The 22,222-nt window shown below is 40.2% G+C and overlaps 1 protein-coding gene across 1 annotated transcript in view; it reads right to left on the bottom strand.

Annotated features, from left to right (window-relative positions):
• LOC110532391 (adherens junction-associated protein 1) overlaps positions 1–22,222 on the bottom strand; it is a 74,049-nt gene that overhangs the window by 4,286 nt on the left and 47,541 nt on the right. The window contains exon 2 of the mRNA XM_021616263.3: positions 16,745–17,496. Within this exon, the coding sequence (XP_021471938.1) occupies positions 16,745–17,492 (748 nt within the window). The 5' untranslated portion in view covers positions 17,493–17,496. The remainder of the gene's footprint in view (positions 1–16,744; positions 17,497–22,222) is intronic.

Raw genomic sequence — 22,222 nt, 5'->3', positions numbered from 1 at the left:
TCATTGTGCATATACATTCCCTTGGATAACAAACTTCTGTGGGCAGGGCACAAAGCAGCCAGGTCAACCTTGGATTAATGATTTCTGTGGCTGTCTCAGGAATGCCTCCCTTCCTTCGCCGTAATCAGTCCCTCTGCAGCAAAGACACATTAACTTATCTGGCAGTCATTTGCATCTTTCTCTCTTGCTCACTCCCATGCCTCCCTTCCTGGCTGACATCAAGGCTTAAGTTGAAAGTGTGGAGTAATAAATGAACACCTGTCCAAGTTCATGGATAATAGATCATGGATCGATAGTCCACGTCTCCATGGAGAATTGTTTCGTTTTACATTCATGTCGGCATGAAAGGCTTCTCTGGCAGAGATTTCCAGCTTATACCAAATTCATATCAGGCTGAAGCCCTGGCCATACAAATACAGTCTTAGGTCTCATTATAACCTACTTTTAGGGCAGTGCATTAACAAGACAAGATAATGTCAGATAATGATTCCACTGTCACAACCGGGAGACAGTCCAGATGATTCTCTATTCCTGTCCAGAACTGAAAAAAATGGTCCTGCTAGCTCAAACTCATTGTGCTCTAGCAGTAAGGCTGAAAAATCACCTTTAGCAGTCACCTTGCTTTAGAGGTGCTGGGTTAGGTTTTGTTTGGAAGAATCCGTGCCAGACAAAGAGAGGGGGTGTGAGAATGGGAAAGAGAGAGAATAGGAGATGGACAGCAAGAGCTACTGACCCCTGTGTCAGCAGAGTTTGGGGCACACCAAGGCTCCCGGAGAGAAATAAATTAGGTTTTCACCTTCATGGTCTTGACAGTTTGATGAACATGCCATTGACAAGCATAGCGTTTTAAGAAAATCTCACTATCTGCCTTTATTAAAGACTACCTAGCCCAGCCCAGTAGGGGAACAATAGAATATAATATCAGCAACAGATGTAAATAGTTTATCAAACACATTGACCTTAACATACATATATACTGTACAGTACCTATGTGTATGCACATCCAGTTAATTAAACAGTAGTGGATAAAAGCCTGTGGTAAAACTCCACAGCCAGTTGATAAAAATCTAGCAGCACTATAGCTCTTAATTGACAACAACAACAAAAAACATACTGCCAACCTTGAAAACGAGATGGAACACTGACGTCAAGCTGAAAATGGTACCAGAAGCAAACAGTGCATCTAGTAATGAAGCCATCCACTTTTGAACCAGAAACTGTGTTCTCCCCTATAAATGGACATTGGCTTAGCTTCCCATCCCAGGGGACCCTTGACCCTTGCTCAATTTCATAGCCTGGCTATTTGAATTGCTTGTGGGCATTGATTTTAAACTGTTATCAGACCATTTGTGCGGGAACTGCTTTTGAGCGGGTTTGTCCTCCCAAAATGGCCTCAATAACAAAAGCATTGCAGAGCAAGGGAAAAATATGTGGAACTCAGTTTCTAAGCAAGGAGTTATTTGAAGCTATAAGGCAATCATTCTAAATGGCCATTGAGCATTAAGGCCCAATGCCTCCGTACAGCCCACATCCGCTAGCAGCATTAAAGCTCATGAAAAATGTGGGAATAGCCCTCATTTGTGAATGGATATGTTGTCGAGAGCAAGCCAGCCCTCCCTTCCTCCCACCCATTGCAAATGTACGGAATCTGTCCCTCATTTATAATGCATTAAACTTCCTGGAGAGTGTGAGGGTTGACATGCAGTGAGACTTAACCCCCCTATCCCCTCCGCTCTTCCCCGTGGCCCCTCGCCAATCCATCCTCCCAAACGTGGTACCTGAGCGGGGAGGGATGGGAGAGATGGGGCAGGGGAAACCTTCTGTCGAAGCCTGCTGATGGCTCACAATTGCCAATTAACGCTGGTGTCAAAGTGTCAATCTGACCTGATTTCCACTGAGTCACCGAGCAATCTAAAACACTTACAGAAGAAGAGAGGGTACTTCTGAAGAGAGAGAGACAGAGAGAGCGCAAGATCAGAGCCAATTATTCCACACACCTTTTCTCCCAATGTCAAAGGCAGCATTGCATAATTCAATCACTCTAGATAGCAAACTTTGATAGTCGAGGAGATTTGGTCAGACTCTTGCTCAAGTTCCGCTGATTTTGTTACTTACCAGTAAATGCAGTTGTCATTTATGCCTGTACTTCATTTGGGGACAGTTGGCTATGAAATACTTATTCTAGTGTTAAAGAGCCACTGAACACAACGATTGGCACGTGTGTCTTTCAGTTGCTCATTAGAAAAACAAGATTTCAGTCTTGGAGGTGTGTTTCCTGACCGATTCTACGCAGAATTAATCTAAGATAACTCAAGAAATCTGTGGTTTGTTTTTATGGTTTAGCCAAGGATGTTTTAGTTGCGCAATTTGACATCTAATTAAGGTTTTGGTGCAGTATTTCTCAAGTAAAATAATTTTCAATGTTTTGTCTTATCTAAACAAAGTCGGAGCTGCTGGGCAGGTCTGTCTCACTCTCTATGCTATTGGATAGAGAGCAACACTGCAGCTGTTCACCCCATGTTAGTTGGCAAATGAACATCGTCAAATTAACACCTAAACTTAATTTACATGTTGTGATGCACGGGTGTTTCAAACTTTAAGATGTGGCTGACTTTATGACCAAAATTATCCTACTTACACTTTGTGGTCAATTTTGACAGAACTATTTCTTCATTGAATCAATGCTTTGTATTGGCAGTCACTTTTTAAGTACAGAAAGGGGATTGCCACCAACAAGTGGGACTACATAACAGAGAGAAAGTTTTATGAGTGTGATGTATTCAACCGTAATCCCTGGCATATCCTCCCCACTCAAATATCTGACTTGATATTGATGTCTGAATTTGTGTAAAACAAACAAATGACGTTAGAGATTGCATTCTAAAATAGGTACACCAACACCTCATATTTCTAGTTGACATTGGGTAAAGGAACAATTTGCTATCTCCTGACCTGTTTGGATGAATAAGGTGTTGGAGTCTAGCTAGCCAATACAGAAACAACAAAAGGTTTTTAAAATGGTCGCTTGCCAATAGTGCACCTTTTCCTCTCAGAGGAGATGTCAGCCATGAAAGAGCTGTGCATTGGAAACATGAAGTAAAACAGCATCTGTTCATTCTGGCTACTCTTCATCTCTTCTTGGCCGAGTTTCTATAAATCAGAAGGCTCGACTCTGCATGGCTGTCACCGGGCATCAGCATTTAAGTCCAGATTTAACGCTCGGGAAGAAAATTCATTTTTACCCAGCTTATCGAGAGTAAATATAGAGTAATGGTGAGATTATTAGATTGCCATGGTAACCAGTGGGGAAAGTTTCTCTCTTTCTGCCTGAAGAGCCTCTCACTCTATTGTAGCCTACACCTCTACAAGGCTCTCAGAGGTCACAATGTAGCATTGGTGGCATGGCTTTTGCCAAATTTGCACACCTCTTTAAATATAGATACCTAACTGCAGCACTCGAGTACTGTACTTAACGTACATTTTATATGTGCTTCAGGGGGATTCTGGACTTGCTTATTTAACTGACTGTTCGTTTCACCTCACCTCTTCAGAGTGTGATAACAAGACCTGAATTAGCAGCTGCAGCAGGTTCTATACATTTTCAATGCATTCATCACATTTTTGGTGGGATTTCATTTTTACTTATTGACTCCACTGCCTCGTTTTACCTCTCGACTTCAGAACGCGATAAGGAGACTTGAGCGATCAGCCAGGAGGATGGACGGCAGTTTTAATCATCTCACTCATATCCATAATGAAGCTGACAGTTCCATCTGCGCGGCTTTGAGAGAGCTGAGCGGAGCTAGCACAACATCACCGGGAACAATCAGCCAGCATCTGGAGGCTTAAATCTACTTCACACAGTGGGCCACAGGATCACTAAAGAATAATGATCAGAAAAAGGCAAATACACAATTATTGTCAGAGCTTGTTGCTGGGCACCTAGGTGCTTCACTGATATTACATTTAATCTATTTAAATTATAATGGTTACGTACACTTACAGTTGAAGTAGGAAGTTTACATACACTTAGGTTGGAGTCATTAAAACTCATTTTTCAACCACTCAACCAATTTCTTGTTAACAAACTATAGTTTTGGCAAGTCGGTTAGGACATCTACTTTGTGCATGACACAAGTAACTTTTCCAACAATTGTTGACAGACAGATTATTTCACTTATAATTCACTGTATCACAACTCCAGTGGGTCAGAAGTTTACATCCACTAAGTTGACCGTGCCTTTAAACAGCTTGGAAATGTCCAGAAAATGATGTCATGGATTTAGAAGCTTCTGATAGGCTAATTGACATCATTTCAAGTCAATTGGAGGTGTACCTGTGGATGTTGTTCCAGACCTACCTTCAAGCAGTGCCTCTTTGCTTGACATCATGGGAAAATTGAAAGAAATCAGCTAAGACCTCAGAAAAACAATTGTAGACCTCCACAAGTCTGGTTCATCCATAGGAGCAAATTCCAAACGCTGAAGGTACCACGTTCATCTGTACAAACAATAGTATGCAAGTATAAACACCATGGAACCACGCAGCCGTCATACCGCTCAGGTAGGAGGCGCGTTCTATCTCCTAGAGATGAACGTACTTTGGTGTGAAATGTGCAAATCAATCCCAGAACAACAGCAAATGACCTTGTGAAGATACTAGAGGAAACAGGTACAAAAGTATCTATATCCACAGTAAAATGAGTCCTATATCGATATAACCTGAAAGGCCGCTCAGCAAGGAAGAAGCCAATGCTCCAAAACCGCCATAAAAAACAGACTACGGTTTACAACTGCACATGGGGACAAAGATCGTACTTTTTGGAGTAATGTCCTCTGGTCTGATGAAACAAAATTATAACACTTTGTCCATAATGACAATCGTTATGTTTGGATGAAAAAAGGGGAGGCTTGCAAGCCGAAGAACATCATCCCAACCGTGAAGCACAGGGGGTGGCAACATCATGTTGTGGGGGTGCTTTGCTGCAGGGGGGACTGGTGCACTTCACAAAATAGATGGCATCATGAGGACGGAAAATTATGTGGATATATTGAATCAATATCTCAAGACATCAGTCAGGAAGTTAAAGCTTGGTCGCAAATGGGTCTTCCAAATGGACAATGACCCCAAGCACACTTCCAAAGTTGTGGCAAAATGGCTTAAGGACAAAAAAGTCAAGGTATTGGAGTGGCCATCACAAAGCCCTGACCTCAATCCTATAGACAATTTGTGGGCAGAACTGAAAAAGCGTGTGTGAGTAAGGAGGCCTACAAACCTGACTCCGTCACACCAGCTCTGTCAGGAGGAATGGGTCAAAATTCTTCCAACTTATTGTGGGAAGCTTGTGGAAGGCTACCTGAATTGTTTGACCCAAGTTGAACAATTTAAAGGCAATGCTACCAAATAGTAATTGAGTGTGTGTAAATTCTGACCCGCTGGGAATGCGATGAAATAAATTAAAGCTGAAATAAATCATTCTCTCTACTATTATTCTGACATTTCACATTCTTAAAATAAAGTGGTGATTCTAACTGATCTCAGACAGGGAATTCTAACTAGGATTAAATGTCAGGAATTGTGAAAAACTGAGTTTAAATGTATTTGGCCAAGGTGTTTGTAAACTCCCGACTTCAATGTTTTTGCGGGTGTAGCAAAATGCTTATTTTCCTAGCCCCATCAATGCAGTAATACCTAATAATACAAAACAATACATGCAAATCCCCAAAATAATGCGAAATATATAACTATTAGAATGAGCATTGTCAGAGCCTGGAATGTAAATATATACAGTGCATGTATATGATTGTGTGTATAGATATGGACAGTATATGAGCAGTAAAGGTGACTACAGGAGTAGTTACAGAGCCAGAATACAGTATATACATATGAAGTGGGAAAAACAATATGTAAACATTATTAAAGTGACCAGTGCCAATGACCTAAGGACTGGCTGATTTCCAACTTTTCACTGTGTAAAGCAGGGAGACGCACCCTTACCCGCTTTATTTCCACAACATGTTAATGATTTAGCCCTACAAATCAAACATGCTAAACTTGATGTTGAAGTTGCGGAAATATTCCATCTTGTTGTATGCTGCTGACATAGTTCTCCTTGCAGAGACCGAAGATGACCTCCAGAATATGTTGAATATTGTTAATTGATGGTGTAATAAATGGAGACTAGCGTTAAATCAAGAGAAGACCCAGATTGATCATTTCATAAAGAAAGGAGTTCAGAGAAGTGCACACAACTATTGTTTTGGCACAACCCCATTATTCTACATAGTGCTCTATAAATACCTTGGTTTCACTCTGGATGAACACATCTTGGAAGATGGCATTAGATCACTAGTAGATTCTGCAGGTAGAGCCTGCAGAATCTACCTATGTAAGGATCTTGGTTAATGTGCTTATTCTCAGCTGTATAAATCCTGTGTGTGTCCGGTGATGGACTACGCTGCTGGGAATGAGGATCTAAAGTGCGTTCTAATTGTAACAATGTTTGAAACCGAGCAATCTGCTGCCTTACTGGTGTGCACAAACTGACTCCAAACCTGGCCATCTGTGGAGATATGGGTTGGGAACCATGTGAGATTAGTCAAAAATGTGGAACATGCTGATAAATATAACAGAATCACAAAAAAAGGGACCTTAGTCGTAGCTATTCATGAGCCAGAAAATTGTTAGACATTTTTTGTGAAACTGATTTGCAGTATATATTCAGGAACAAATTACAGTGGATGCTCCACAAAAAGTTTTAAGATTATGCTGCGGGACTTGTGGTTTAGTACGGTACCCTGCGTCACTACTTCATTGCTCCAGACCAGCGCAAGGGGGAGACGGCGCTACTGGTCCCATGGCGCTACTGTGTCTCTAACTGACAATGAATGGGTGACATATACCAAAATAGAAACGGATAATTGTGCACGACTTCAGTATTACTTACTAAACTGTTGTTACACTAAGGTTTTTATTCTAAGAGAAACTTAGACTACAATTAGGGTGTGGAAATGTTAGGATTATTTTTGCTCTTACTGTAGTTCTGTAGCCTACTCCCGACCAGTCACGTTGTACAGTGCCTGAGTGCCGGTCTAAGACACTGCATCGCAGTGCAAGCTATGTTGCTACAGATGCTGGTTCAATATCTGTGCTGGCCTTGACTGGGAGACCCATGAGATGACTGTAGGTTTTTGGTTTCTCTCCCTCTAAAAACAAACTGTCTTTATTTAGAAATTAGTAGCAATGTCTCACCACATGTTCAAGAATGTCCTTTTTTCTTGCTAATGTTACGTTATTTGAAAACAAAATCATATCTAAAATATTGTTATTTGTTAAACAAAGCGATTATTATTATTAATTTAGAATTATAAACTCATCAAAAAAAGAAACGTCCCTTTTTCAGGACCCTGACTTTCAAAGATAATTCGTAAAAATTCAAATAACTTCACAGATTATCATTTTAAAGTGTTTAAACTTGGTTTCCTATGCGTGTTCAATGAACCAGAAACAATTAATTAACATGCAATGCTTGTTATGACACTAAAAGCTTACAGACGGTAGGCAATTAAGGGCACAGTTATGAAAACTTAGGGGACTAAAGAGGCCTTTCTACTGACTCTGAAAAACACCAAAAGAAAGATGCCCAGGGTCCCTGCTCATCTGCGTGGACATGCCTTAGGCATGCTGCAAGGAGGCATGAGGACTGCAGATGTGGCCAGGGAAATAAATTGTAATGTCTGTACTGTGAGAGCCTAAGACAGCGCTACAGGGAGACAAGACGGACAGCTGATCGTCCCCGCAGTGGCAGACCACATGTAACAACACCTGCACAGGATCAGTACAGCCGAACATCACACCTGCGGGACAGGTACAGGATGGCAACAACAACTGCCCAAGTTACACCAGGAACGCACAATCCCTCCATCGGTGCTCAGACTGTCTGCAATAGGCTGAGAGAAGCTTGATTGAGGGCTTGTAGGCCTGTTGTAAGGCAGGTCCTCACCAGACATCACCGGCAACAACGTTGCCTATGGGCACAAACCCACTGTCGCTAGACCAGACAGGACTGGGAAAAAGTGCTCTTCACTGACGAGTCGCGTTTTTGTCTCACCAGGGGTGATGGTTGGATTTGCATTTATCGTTGAAGGCATGAGCATTACACTGAGGCCTGTACTCTGGAGCGGGATCGATTTGGAGGTGGAGGGTTCGTCATGGTCTTGGGCGGTGTGTCACAGCATCATTGGACTGACAATGTTGTCATTGCAGGCAATCTCAACGCTGTGCGTTACAAGGAAGACATCCTCCTCCCTCACGTGGTACCCTTCCTGCAGGCTCATCCTTACATGACCCTCCAGCTTGACAATTCCACCAGCCATACTGCTCGTTCTGTGCGTGATTTCCTGCACGACAGGAATGTCAGTGTTCTGCCATGGCCAGCAAAAGAGCCCGGATCTCAATCCCATTGAGCACGTCTGGGACCTGTTGGATTGGAGGGTGAGTGCTAGGACCATTCCCTCCAGAAATGTCTGGGAACTTGCAGGTGCCTTGGTGGAAGAGTGGGGTAACATCTCACAGCTAGACCTGGCACATCTGGTGCAGTCCATGAGGAGGAGATGCACTGCAGTACTTAATGCTGCTGGTGGCCACACCAGATACTGACTTTTACTTTTGATTTTGACCCCCCTCCCCCTTTGCTCAGGGACACATAATTCCATTTCTGTTAGTCACATGTCTGTGGAACTTGTTTAGTTTTTGTCTCAGTTGTTGAATCTTGTTATGTTCATACAAATATTTACACATGTTAATTTTGCTGAAAATAAACTCATTTGACAGTGAGAGGACGTTTCTTTTTTTAATTTCTTAGTTAGGTTGGCTGTATCACAACCGGCCGTGAATGGTTGCAATTTCAGTATAATCCACCAGAAAAGACAAAACAAATAATACAACAAAAAGTATTATTATTATTATGTATCACATCCAACCGTGATTGGGAGTCCCATAGGGCGGTGCACAATTGGCCCAGCGTTTCTCTCTCTCTAAAAACAGAAATAAATGTTTTGGCCTTTACAAATATGATAATGTCCTTTATTCAGATTACAATCTCTCACTTTTGTTTTTTTGAAAACAAAATAACCTATGAAATATCGTTATATATTATCAAGTTGATGGCACAGTCATATAGCCCGGCACCTACATAAAGCTGAGTAACTCACTCATTCATGGCTTGGATCAAAATAAATAACTACCAACATTCTTTATGATATACTTTAATAAAGACATGTTTTGGTTATCTTGACCTGGACACCATGTACAGTATTATAATAGCCCTCCTGATTGGCGCAACGATCTAAGACACTGCATCGCAGTGCAAGATGCGTTGCTACAGATTTGATACCCGTGCCGGCCGCCACGGCGAGACCCATATGTAATTATTGGCGGTCACGTCATTGAACAAAAAATACTCTGATATACTGTAGGCCTACCGTAGGCGACATGAGTCTCACTAGAGTTCAGTAATGTGCTGTTAAAAGTGGTGTAGGTCTTATTTATTTAAAGAGCATATTGAAGTAATAGGATTTGAAGCAATTGCCTACTCACTGTGGTCAACTATTTTAGCACCTTTTCACGCTGCTCTGAGACAAGCATGGGGACTGGTCTTGATAAATCAATGCGATTTTTTATTTTCACTGAATCTCCGTTTGGGTATTGGTTAGACTACAATTAGGGTGTGGAAATGTTATGCTCTTAGTATTGTAGCCTCATCCTGTCATCCTAACGGAAACCCTGGGGGTTTTTCATTTTTCTTGGAATAGAAACAACAATATTAATCATATTAATTAAGCACAATTTCTTAAAATCAGTCCCATATACTATGTTCTTACAAAAAAAGCTCCTAAATTCTCTAGCACAGCCACTAATGAAGGCAATTAAATGCTTCTCAAAGATCCCCTCTGGTGGTCAAACTAGCTCTAACTAGCTTTAGTGGTTACAATAGCTGATTCTTAAATAACGTGCCATATAATTCTGCGGCACCATGCAAGCTGTGCTGCAGTAAGCTGCAACTTGTAAAGGACGAACCACAGTACTATGTGGTGTTAACCAAATCAAGGACACACTTTTTCTGATCCACCAGGAAAAATGGACAGTTGTTATTTGTTTTAAATCTAAACTTAGAACATACACTCTTCAATTATAAGGTACTTTTTTGAGCTCTCCTAGATTTGCCATTGAGTAACATAAGCATGCTGGTAGTCTTTTGTTTCGAACACAGCCCTGCATCCCCACCAACACACAATTACTGTTGTTGTTTACGTAATCCAAAAACATACCATTATAAATTGTAATATGGGTCAGGTGTGCATCATTTGAAAGCTTATTCTATTGCCTACATGGCTAGCTAAGTTATAAAATATGATCTTACAGTGTTAGACTTTCAAAAGGCACTTCAGAGAAACAGATTGTAACTTTGGTGCACATAGAATGGAGTCATGAGTGTGTGTTCTGCACAGTCTGAGAAAATCCAGCTGAGTAGGTCTGGATGGGGCTGGGTTCATATGAATTGAAACATCTGTACCACTGGGTCAAAGCTAAAAGTTAAGATATAGTCTACTGTAGAAGTATGGCAGTTTCCCATTTCACTAGCCTTCAGAAAGTATTCACACCAATTAACGTTTTCAACATTTTGTTGTGTAACAGCCTGAAGGCAAAATCCTAGAGGAAAACATGGTTCACTCTGCATTCCAACAGACACTGGGAGACAAATTAATCTTTCAGCAGGACAATAATCTAAAACACAAAGCCAAATATACACTGGAGTTTCTTACCAAGATGACGTTGAATGTTCTTGAGTGGCCGAGTAACAGTTTTGACTTCAATCAGCTTGAAAATCGATAGCAAGACTTGAAAATGGATGTCTGGCAATAATCAACAACCAACTTGACAGAGCTTGAAGGATTTGAAACATAATAATGTGCAAATATTGTACAATCCAGGTGGTCAAAGCTCTTAGAGACTTACCCGGAAACACTCACAGCTGTAATTGCTGCCAAAGGTGATTCTAACATGTATTGACTCAGGGGTGTGAATACATATGTAAATTAGATGTGTATTTCCTTTTCAATAAATGTGCAAAAAATTCTAAAAACGTGTTCACTTTGTGATTATGGGGTATTCTGTGTAGATTGGTGAGAATTCAGAATTCATTCTGAATTCAGTCTAACACAACAAAATGTGGAACAAGTCAAGGGGTATGAATACTTTCTGAAGGCACTGTATGTTCAATGACATCATCCTACTGCATAGTTATGTATTGGCATTTACCACATCTGGCCAAATGTCCATAGTCTACAATGTCTTGAGATGTTTTAACACTTGTACAGTTTAGTGGTCAATATATTTCAGCGGACCCTTTGGTTGCCCTCTGCAGTGGGAACGTGATTGTATGACATTCATGTAAATTTACCCAATGGGAAAAGTCAGTTAACATAGTGCTAGGTCATACATCATTAAACCTCACTCTGGTTTTACTGCCACCTGCATAGTCCATTAAAGAAGCAGAGCCTCTTCGTTGATTTCATTAAATGGTCAATCTAATGTGCATAGCCAGTCCACTTCATGTGTTCGCGGCATGGAGAGACTTGGAGAGACCATAAAATCACATATTACTTTGTACATCAAATGGACAGTAATCGGTAACAACATTTAATATGGGATCAATATCACGTCAAATGAATTCGCAAATGTAAATCACCAATCCACAAATATAAATTACTTTCCACAAATGTAAATCACTATCCACAAATGCAATTCACTATTAACAAACAAACACCATTTGATTTGTATATGTAAATCGAGGGCCTTAAGTAAAATGACTGGCATAAAGATTTGCACATAGGAGAGATATGCACAAACATGACAGATATGGCAAACCTCCAACTCCATATTTGGAAGCGCTTAGGTACCTGACCTTTGGCTGTGATTTTACGACTACAAATCGCTTTCTATCGTAATAACTTTTTTTCTTTGTGGGTAAACTTCTTGTCTTTTTCTTGTCGTCAAATCCCTGCCAAAAGTCAGGTGTAATGAGTTGCAGGTTTGCCATATCTGTCATGTTTGTGCATATCTCTCCTATTGTGCAAATCTTTATGGCATTAATTTTACTTAAGGCCCTCGGTTTTTCTTATTTTTTAAATATTTTCTACACTGTAGAAAAATAAAGAAAACATCAAAACTATGAAATAACACATATGGAATCATGTAGTAACCATAAAAGTGTTAATCAAAACAAAATATTATTCAAAGTAGCCACCCTTTGCCTTGATGACAGTTTTGGCACACTCTTGGCATTCTATCAACCAGCTTCATGAGGTGAGAATGAATTTCAATTAACAGGTATGCCTTGTTCAAAGTTAATTTGTGGAATTTCTTTCTTTCTTAATGCGTTTGAGCCAATTAGTTGTGTTGTGACATCTCAACATCAACTGTTCATAGGAAACCACGTGAATCAGGCCTTCATGGTCGAATTGCTGCAAAGAAACCACCAGTAAAGGACACCAAAAATAAGAAGAGACTTGCTTGGGCCAAGAAACACAACAATGGGCATTAGACCGGTGGAAATCTGTCCTTTGGTCGGATGAGTCCAAATTTGAGATTTTTGGTTCCAACCGCCGTGTCTTTGTGAGGCGCAGAGTAGGTGAACAGATGATCTCTGTATGTGTGGTTCCCACCGTGAAACACGGAGATGGTGTGGGGTTGCTTTGCTGTGGACACTGTCAGTGATTTATTTAGAATTCAAGGCACCGTTAACAGCATGGCTATCACAGCATTCTGCCGCAATACACCATCCCATCTGGTTTGCGCTTAGTGGGACTATCATTTATTTTTCAACAGGACAATGACCCAACACACCTCCAGGCTGTGTAAGGGCTATTTAACCAAGAAGGAGAGTGATGTAGTGCTGTATCAGATGATCTGGCATCCACAATCACCCGATCTCAACCCAATTGAGATGGTTTGGGATGAGTTGGACCACAGAGTGAAGGAAAAGCAGCCAACAAGTGCTCAGCATATGTGGGAACTTCTTCAAGACTGTTGGAAAAGCATTCCTCATGAAGCTGGTTGAGAGAATGATAAGAGTGTGCAAAGCTGTCATCAAGGCAAAAAGTGGCTACTTTGAAGAATATAAAATATATTTTCATTTGTTTAACACTTACTACATGATTCCATATGTCTTATATCATAGTTTGATGTCTTCCCTATTATTCTACAACATAGAAAATAGTAAAAGTAAAGAAAAATCCTTGACTGGTACTGTATATTTAGTTATACCATGGTACCACAAGCATGTGGTAAGAACAATTTAACAATGCTCTATCTGCAAATCACAATATATTTAACACTTTCAAAACAGTTTTTTTTTTTATTTTATTTTACCTTTATTTAACCAGGCAAGTCAGTTAAGAACAAATTCTTATTTTCAATGACGGCCTGGGAACAGTGGGTTAACTGCCTGTTCAGGGGCAGAACGACAGATTTGTACCTTGTCAGCTCGGGGGTTTGAACTCGCAACCTTCCGGTTACTAGTCCAACGCTCTAACCACTAGGCTACCCTGCCGCCCCACTTTCAAAACAGTAATACAATGCCCGTATAAACGAATAGACCTATAGTGCCTATCATAAGAAATCACCCCCCTTGGATTCCTTTCACATTTTGTTGCGTTACAAAGTGGGATTGAAATGGATTTAATTGTGATTAATTGTCACTGATCTACACAAAATACTCCATAATGTCAAAGTGAAATGGATATTCTATGAAAATACAAAATTAACAATAAATAAATAAATACAATGTATTGGTTTTTCTGTATCAGTATTCACCCCCATTGTTATGGCAAGGCTAGATAAGTTTGGGAGTAGAAATTTGCTTAACAAATCACATAATAAGTTGCATGGACTAATATAATATGAGTTACCCTTTTTTGGGTTAGGGGGCAGCATTTCACTTTTGGATGAATAGCGTGCCCAGAGTGAACTGCCTCCTACTCTGTCCCAGATGCTAATATATGCATATTATTATTAGTATTATATATAAAACACTCTGAAGTTTCTAAAACTATTTGAATGATGTCTGTGAGTATAACAGAACTCATATGGCAGGCAAAAACTTGAGAAGAAATCCAAACAGGAAGTGAGAAATCTGAGGTTGGTCGATTTTCAACCTAGTCCCTATTGAATTCACAGTGAGATATGGATGAAGTTGCACTTCCTAGGGCTTCCACTAGATGTCAACCGTCTTTAGAAAATGGTTTGAGGATTCTACTATAAAGGAGGGGCTCATGAGAGCTCTTTGAGTCAGTGGTCTGGCAGGGTGTCTCAGGCTTGTGAAGCGCGCCCCCGACAGAGTTTGCTCTCGTTCTAGTGCTTTTCTTCAGACAATGAAATTCTCCGGTTGGAACCTTATTGATGACTTATCCTAAAGATTGATTCCATACATCGTTTGGCTTATACTGGGCTGAAAATGCGAACAACAAGCGGCTAAATGATGGACTTTATGGAACAAATCAGTCATTTATTGTCGAACTGGGATTCCTGGGAGTGCCTTCTGATGAAGATCATCAAAGGTAAGTGAATATTTATAGTGTTTTTTCTTACGTCTGTTGACTCCAAAATGGTGGCTATTTCTTTGCTGGATTGGTCTCTGAGCACTGTTCTCAGATTATGCTTTTTCCGTAAAGTTTTTTTAAAATCTGACACAGCGGTTGCATTAAGGAGAAGTCTGTCTTTAATTCTGTGAATAACAGTTGAATCTTTTATCAATGTTTATTATGAGTATTTCTGCAAAATCACCAGATATTTTGGAATCAAAACATTACTGCACATTTGTGTAACATGATGTCCTATGAGTGTCATCTGATGAAGATCATCAAAGGTTAGTGATTAATTGTATCTATATTTCTGCTTTTTGTGACTCCTATCTTTGGCTGGAAAAATGGCTGTGTTTTTTTGACTTGGCTATGACCTAATGTTGTGCTTTCGCTGTAAAGCATTTTTGAAATCGGACACGATGGGTAGATTAACAAGATGTTTATCTTTCATTTGCTGTATTGGACTTGTTAATGTGTGAAAGTTACATAATTACATTTTTTTTAAATGAATTTTGCGCGCTGCCTTTTCACCAGAATGTTGTTGAGGGGTTGAACACCTGCCCTAGTAAGGTTAACATTATTTTTAATGTCCATCTCTGTACCCCACACATACACATACTGTAATTGTAAAGTCCCTCAGTCAAGTAGTGGATTGGATTTCAGGCACAGATTCAACCACAAAGACCAGGGAGGTTTTCCAGTGCCTCAAAAAGAAGGGCACCAATTGGTAGATTGGTAAAAAAAAAGAAAAAGCTGAATATCCCTTTGTGCATGGTGAAGTTATTAATTTGGCTTTGGGGGGTGTATCAATACACCCAGTCACTACAAAGATACTGGCATCCTTCCAAACTGAGTTGCATGAGGTCAATGGTGATTTTTAAAAAGTATGAGTTTAATGACTGTGATAGGATCAACAATATTGTAGTTACTCTACAATACTAATCTAATCCTGCACATAATAAAAGTAGTTCTTAACATGCATCCTGTTTGCAACAAGACACTTAAGTTATACTGCAAAAAATGTGGCAAAGGAATTAACCTTTTGTCCTGAATACAAATTGTTATGTTTGGGGCAAATCCAACACCACATCACTCAGTACAATTCTCCATATTTTCAAGCATGGGGGTGGCTGCATCCTGTTATGGGTATGCTTGTCGTCATCAAGGACTGAGCAGTTTTTCAGGCAAAACTGTAAAGGAAATCCTGGTTCAGTCTGCTTTCCACCAGAGACTGGGAGCTGATCTTATGACAAGACTTGAAAATGGCTGTCTACCAACCATCAACAACCAAGTTGACAAAGCTTGAAGAATTAAAAAAAAAATAACGTGCAAATATTGCACAATCCAGGTGTGCAAAGCTCAGAGACTTAACCAAATAGACTCACAGCTGTAATCGCTGCCAAAGTGTTTCTAGCATGTGTTGACTAATGGGTGTGAATACTCAAGATATATTTGTTTTTTATTTTTCATTTATTTTTTTTCCATTTAGAATTGTTCTAGCACTTTGACATTAAAGTATTTTGTGTAGATCGTTGACAAGAAAAGACAATTAAATCCATTTTAATCCCACAATAAAATGTTAAGAAATCTAAGGGGGTGAATACTTACGATAGGCAATGTAACTACAGAGGTATAAACATGGCATATGCCTATTCTGAAAACAAAAACTGCTGAATAAAACAAAACAGTTTGCTCTGAGTCACAGCTCCTTTAAATTCAGGGGAAAGATTAAGTGTCCTAAAATATTAATTGGCCGATGGTTAGGGAAGATGTGCTTTGAATAGTTGAACAATTTTGAGGGGTCCATTACTCTCAATACCCTAGATATGTCAAAATAAGAACACTTACATCACTGAATGATATTTCACTTATTTTACACAAATATTCAACACATTCTTTACTTATCTGTCCCAGACAACTGCAATTCATGCCAAAATCTTGCTTCAAACAGTTAGCAATGGGTGTATAATAACGTGATGCACTCCTGCTGTCTTCCTGACTAGCCTTGACATGCCAAATCCAGCTGCACTTAAAACAGGATAGAAATACAGATGAATGACTTTTGAAATTGCATGATAGAAAACATAGGAAAGAAGTTTTACCTGGTGTGTCTCCATATGGCTTTGGTGGTTTGACAGTCTCCCCTAAACTGACGCTGGCCTTGGTGGTGCTCAGCATCCTAGGGTGTGGTGTGGTCACCACTGCGAACGTCCTCTGTGGACTCTTGGTGGTGGTAGTGGTGGTGGTGGCCACAGTAGTGGTCAAGGCCTTGGTGGACAGTGTGGAGTTGGCTGCCGTTTTCCCCTCACCATCGTCAAAGTTGTCCTCCGTCCCTGTGGGTCCCCAGTCGATATATCCGGCCACAGTCGTGGTCCTGCCATCTTGAGATTTGTCATCGGCGTCCCATTTCAGCTGTCTCCGAGCCCTCCGTAACAACCTCACCACGTCTGTTTTGCTCCCCCTGGGAAGACCTACCGCTGCTGCCGAATCCCCCACCTCGGTGGATGTGTATTTCAACCGGCACTCCTTACATGGCTGTCCTTTGTGTGCCAGTCTCCTGTACTTTTGACCCCTGACCTTTGGCACTGGCCCTCCCCTGCTGTCTGGCAGTGGAACGGGGTTGAGGAGCCGGTGAGCCAGAGTGCTCACAGTCCTCCAATGGAGAATGTTGGGAGTTTCCCAGAGGGGCGCCGAGTGGGGCCGGGGGCGAGGCACAGGTTTGGGGATGAGCTTGATCCCCAGGCCCTGACTGAGGGGGCTACACAGGGAGAAATCCAGGGTGAGGTGGGTCATGGCCAGGAGGATCCACACCTGACGCCCTAGACAGCTCCCCGGCCGTAGAGCAGACATCGGACTGGGGAGAAAAGGAGAGGCCATTTTAGATATGGCGTCGGTGCACATTTTAAACCAAAAGGGATAGTAGTAGTTTTGAAGGGTTGGTTTCCCAGACATGCAATAAGCATAATCCTAGACTAAAAAGCACTTTAGGCCTAATCTAGGACTAAAATCCAGACAGACCTGAATTTTCCTCTCAGGCAAAATTCTGCTCTCTGACTAACTAAACTCTGGCAAATTGAGCACCTGAAATGGCAAAGGTCCGACACTAAAAAAATAGTGTAATACATTTTCAAAGATTAAGGCTTTAAAATAATGCTCTGTGCTGTCAAATGCAGCAAGGATTTATCCTTGATTTTACAGGTTTAGTTCTTCAATCCAGTCATGATTAACTGTAAAAAATAAAATAAAAAAAAAATCAGGCCTAGTTTAGCTGATCATAATATTCAGCATAGAATGTCATCTTGATTCCCAAGGGGCAATTAGATTATTCTGCGAAATAGCACTGAAGGGTGTCATATAATATAAACTCAGAATTAGACATGGCTTGATGTGAGTATGATTTTGAATATGAAAACTTAAAGGTAGACTCAGAGACACGACATCAGCATGCACAGCGGGGCCACTTCCTGTTTATAAAATATCAACAACAACAGACTTCAAATCTGTCAAACCTGCCACCATTGGCATGTCTCAAAAGAGGGCTCAGTGTAGTATTGGCAGATTAAATGTTTTTGCTGTTATTGATATCTATAAACAGGACATCGCCCCAATACTACATTTAACATTGGAAGGAATACATTCTTTATCACTTTAGTCATCATTAACATCATCATTAAAACTCTCAAACAAACATTTAAACATGTTACCCTGTTTCCAAATCCTCCACTGATTGATATCTATAAACAGGACCCTGTCCCATAAGCACTAACATGTGAAGTTCATAAGAGTACATCAAATTTGGTGTCAAATGAAAGCTAAGCGTCTATACTTATAAGAAAAGGCATATATACATTTTTCAACCATTTTCCATCCTAAACAATTTATTAATTGAATTCTGATCAAACAGATGGAAAAGGGGTCTTAAAGTTTTAAAAGGTATTACAAATACATCAAAACACAATCATGTTGAAGTAAAGACCCCTGCCAACTAATATCAAGACTTATATTTCGTTTGGCAGTTATTATTCGATTTTGATTTGATTTATTAGGATCAAATCAAATTTCATTGGTCACATACACTTGCTTAGCAGATGCTATTGTGGGTGTAGCGAAATGCTTGTAAATCCCCATTAGCCCACGCCAATGGCAACAGCTATTCTTACCGAGGTCCGACACATAACGAAAAAGACATTACAGACAAAATAGTTTATAATTTACATATATTTAACAACATTAACATGTATTTAATGTGTGTGTGCATCTATCAGTTACACATACATGTCAGTACATACAACAAGTAGGTCACATGGGGGAGAGGCGTTGTGCCGTGAGGTGTTGCTTTATTTGTTTTTTTAAACCAGATTTGCTGTTCACTTGCGCTTTATAAAATGGAAGGGATTCATGCACTTGTGGCTCTGTATAATACTGTAGGTTTCCTTGAATTGGTTCTGGACCTGGGGACTGTGAAAAGACCCTTGGTGGCATGTCTGATGGTGCTATGTGTAAATTGACTATGCAAACAATTTGGAATTTCTAACACATTCATGTATCTTATAAAAACAAGGAGTGGCACAGTCAGTCTTTCCTCAACTAAAACCAAAAGAGAGACTGGCATGCATATTATTAATATTAGCCCACTGATTACAATGAAGAGCAAGACGTGTCGCTCTGTTCTGGGCCAGCAGCAGCTTTCTTTGCAGCACTTGACCATATGACTGTACAATATATCAGATAAGATAAAACTAGAGCCTTCAGGACTTGCTTTGTGTAGTGTGCTGTCAAAAAAGCAGAGCATCTATTATTACGGACAGACCTCTCCCCATCTTTACAACCATTGAATCCATATGTTTTTACCATGACAATTTACAAACTAAGGTAACACCAAGTAATTTAGTCTCCTCGATATGTTCAACAGCCACACCAATCATTACCAGATTCAGGTCTAGAACATAGGGAATAATGTGTACCTAATACAATGCTCTTAGTTTTAGAGATGTTCAGGACCAGTGTATTACTGGCCACCCAATCCAAAACAGACTGCAACTTTTTGTTAAGGGTTTCAATGACTTCATTAGCTGTGGTTGCTGATGTGTATATGGTTGAATCATCAGCATACATGGACACACATGCTTGGTTAATGCCAGTGGTAGGACATTGGTAAACATAGAAAAGAGTAGCGGACCTAGAGATCTGTCGTGCGGTACACCACACTTTACAAGCCTTCTGTAAGTTTAGGAAATATGTGACTCATTTCAGGAAACTAGGCGTATGTCGCACGTCACTACTTCACAGGAGCAGCATTTGAATGTATACATTTATTTTTGAAGAAAATTGTTTTGGGCAGAAATGCCTTCTGGAACATGTGAATTTTCATGTGCTTTAATAACAAACTTGTATTCCATGAATACAATTGTTAAATTATGAGCCTAGTTGGTTTAGCCATGGAAAAAGCCAGCAACCTTCCCACTAGCCATGATTGGCTGAACTAATGTATGAGCTGGACATGCCAGGAGATGAGTTTGGATTGGTCTGCCATGTAGCACGCTTCTGTCTTTAACATGAGCTGTTCAGTATGTGTTGACAGTCCTGTCTACTGTGCGGTTTTGAAAAGATATAATGATAGCCATCAAGAACTACAAAAGTTTTGCTACTTTTCTCAACAACATTAATACCCTGAATTTAGCGGGCGCTATTGTCAGATCAGTAGGAAAAAGTGATGGGCTACTTTCTGCACACACCACGGTCAGTGTGAACCGAAGTGACTTGACACAAAGCTGGCCAAACAAGATGTAGCTACAAAAAAAATGGAGTTCAATGTTTCCAGTCTGCCATGAAGCGTTCATCCATGTAAAAGTCTAGCAAAATTTTCCAGATACGTTTTTAATTTTGTCAGAAAGTGTAGTTAGCTGTTAGTTAGCTACTGTTAGTTAGCTAGCAAACTTTAGCTTTCTGGCTTGCTAGCTAAGGTTACGTATATGATCTGTGTAGTAATATTATTCAAATCAGAAATCCATTTGGACTCGTAACCGAAAGGTTGCAAGTTCGAATCCCCGAGCTGACAAGGTACAAATCTGTCGTTCTGCCCCTGAACAGGCAGTTAACCCACTGTTCCTAGGCCGTCATTGAAAATAAGAATTTGTTCTTAACTGATTTGCCTAGTAAAATAAAGGTAAAATAAAAAAATATATATAAAAAAAAAATTGCCATTGCTAGTTATAGCCTAATGTTAGCTAGTTAACATTGAACCGAGTTTCTTAGATTTCGCTACCTGCAGATTCATACTACAGCTATGACAATGTTTGTATTTGTAGTAGTATGAGTTGGGGTTATGCCAGTTCATTGTTTAGCTAGCTAGCTACCTAGCTATCTATGTGTCCAAACAAAAGACTCCACTTCGGGCGTAATATTACATAACCCATCAAAGGAACAGGTGTGTCTGGGGGTGGTTACGCCATTTGATTGTATTTCATGAGCATGTGTACATGTCTAGACAATAGTGACCCATCCACTTAGCTAGATGTGGGTGGAGTGGTTATAGCATTTCCTTCACATGACCCATCAATTTAGACAAGTGTGTCGGGTAAGCGTCATCTAATAATGATAAAATAATTATAAAATATTTTTATCTGGACACTTTCTATTTTTGATATTGCTACTATGCAAGTACTATCACTGTACCGTTTATGCCTTCTGTATCCTGTGCACGTGACAAATAAACTTAGACTTGTTTTACTAAAGCGTGTGTTTGCCACATGGCCTCATATGTGAATTCTTAAAGAGATGGGTGGGACTAAGGCTTAAGTGGGTGTGAACAGTGCTGAATGGATGTAGACAAAGAAGATCTCTCCAGTACAGTGGCTTGCGAAAGTATTCACACCCCATTGGCATTTTTCCTATTTTGTTGCCTTACAACCTGGAATTAAAGTATATTTTTGGGTGGGGGTTTGTATAATTTGATTTACACAACATGCCTACTACTTTGAAGATGCAAAATATTTTACATTGTGAAAAACAAGAAATAAGACAAAAACAGAAAACTTGAGAGTGCATAACTATTCACCCCCCAAAGTCAATACTTTGTAAAGCCACATTTTGCAGCAATTACAGCTGCAAGTATCTTGGGGTATGTCTCTATAAGCTTGGCTCATCTAGCCACTGGGGTTTTTGCCCATTCTTCAAGGCAAAACTGCTCCAGTTCCTTCAAGTTGGATGGGTTCTGCTGGTGTACAGCAATCTTTAAGTCATACCACAGATTCTCAATTGGATTGAGGTTAGGCCATTCCAAGACATTTAAATGTTTCCCCTTAAAGCACTCAAGTGTTGCTTTAGCAGTATGCTTAGGGTCATTGTCTTGTTAGAAGGTGAACCTCCATCCCAGTCTCAAATCTCTGGAAGACTGAAACAGGTTTCCCTCAATAATTTCCCTGTATTTAGCGCCATCCATCATTCCTTCAGTTCTGACCAGTTTCCCAGTCCCTGCCGATGAAAAACAGCATGATGCTGCCACCACCATTCTTCACTGTGGGGATGGTGTCCTCGGGGTGATGAGAGGTGTTGGGTTTGCGCCAGACATTGCATTTTCC

The sequence above is a fragment of the Oncorhynchus mykiss genome, chromosome 9 (assembly GCF_057628025.1).
Source record: "Oncorhynchus mykiss isolate SJ-2025 chromosome 9, ASM5762802v1, whole genome shotgun sequence".
In the NCBI taxonomy this organism is placed as follows: Eukaryota; Metazoa; Chordata; class Actinopteri; order Salmoniformes; family Salmonidae; genus Oncorhynchus; species Oncorhynchus mykiss.
The sequence above is the reverse complement of the archived record's forward strand: the minus strand, read 5'-3'. Positions and strand labels throughout refer to the sequence as shown.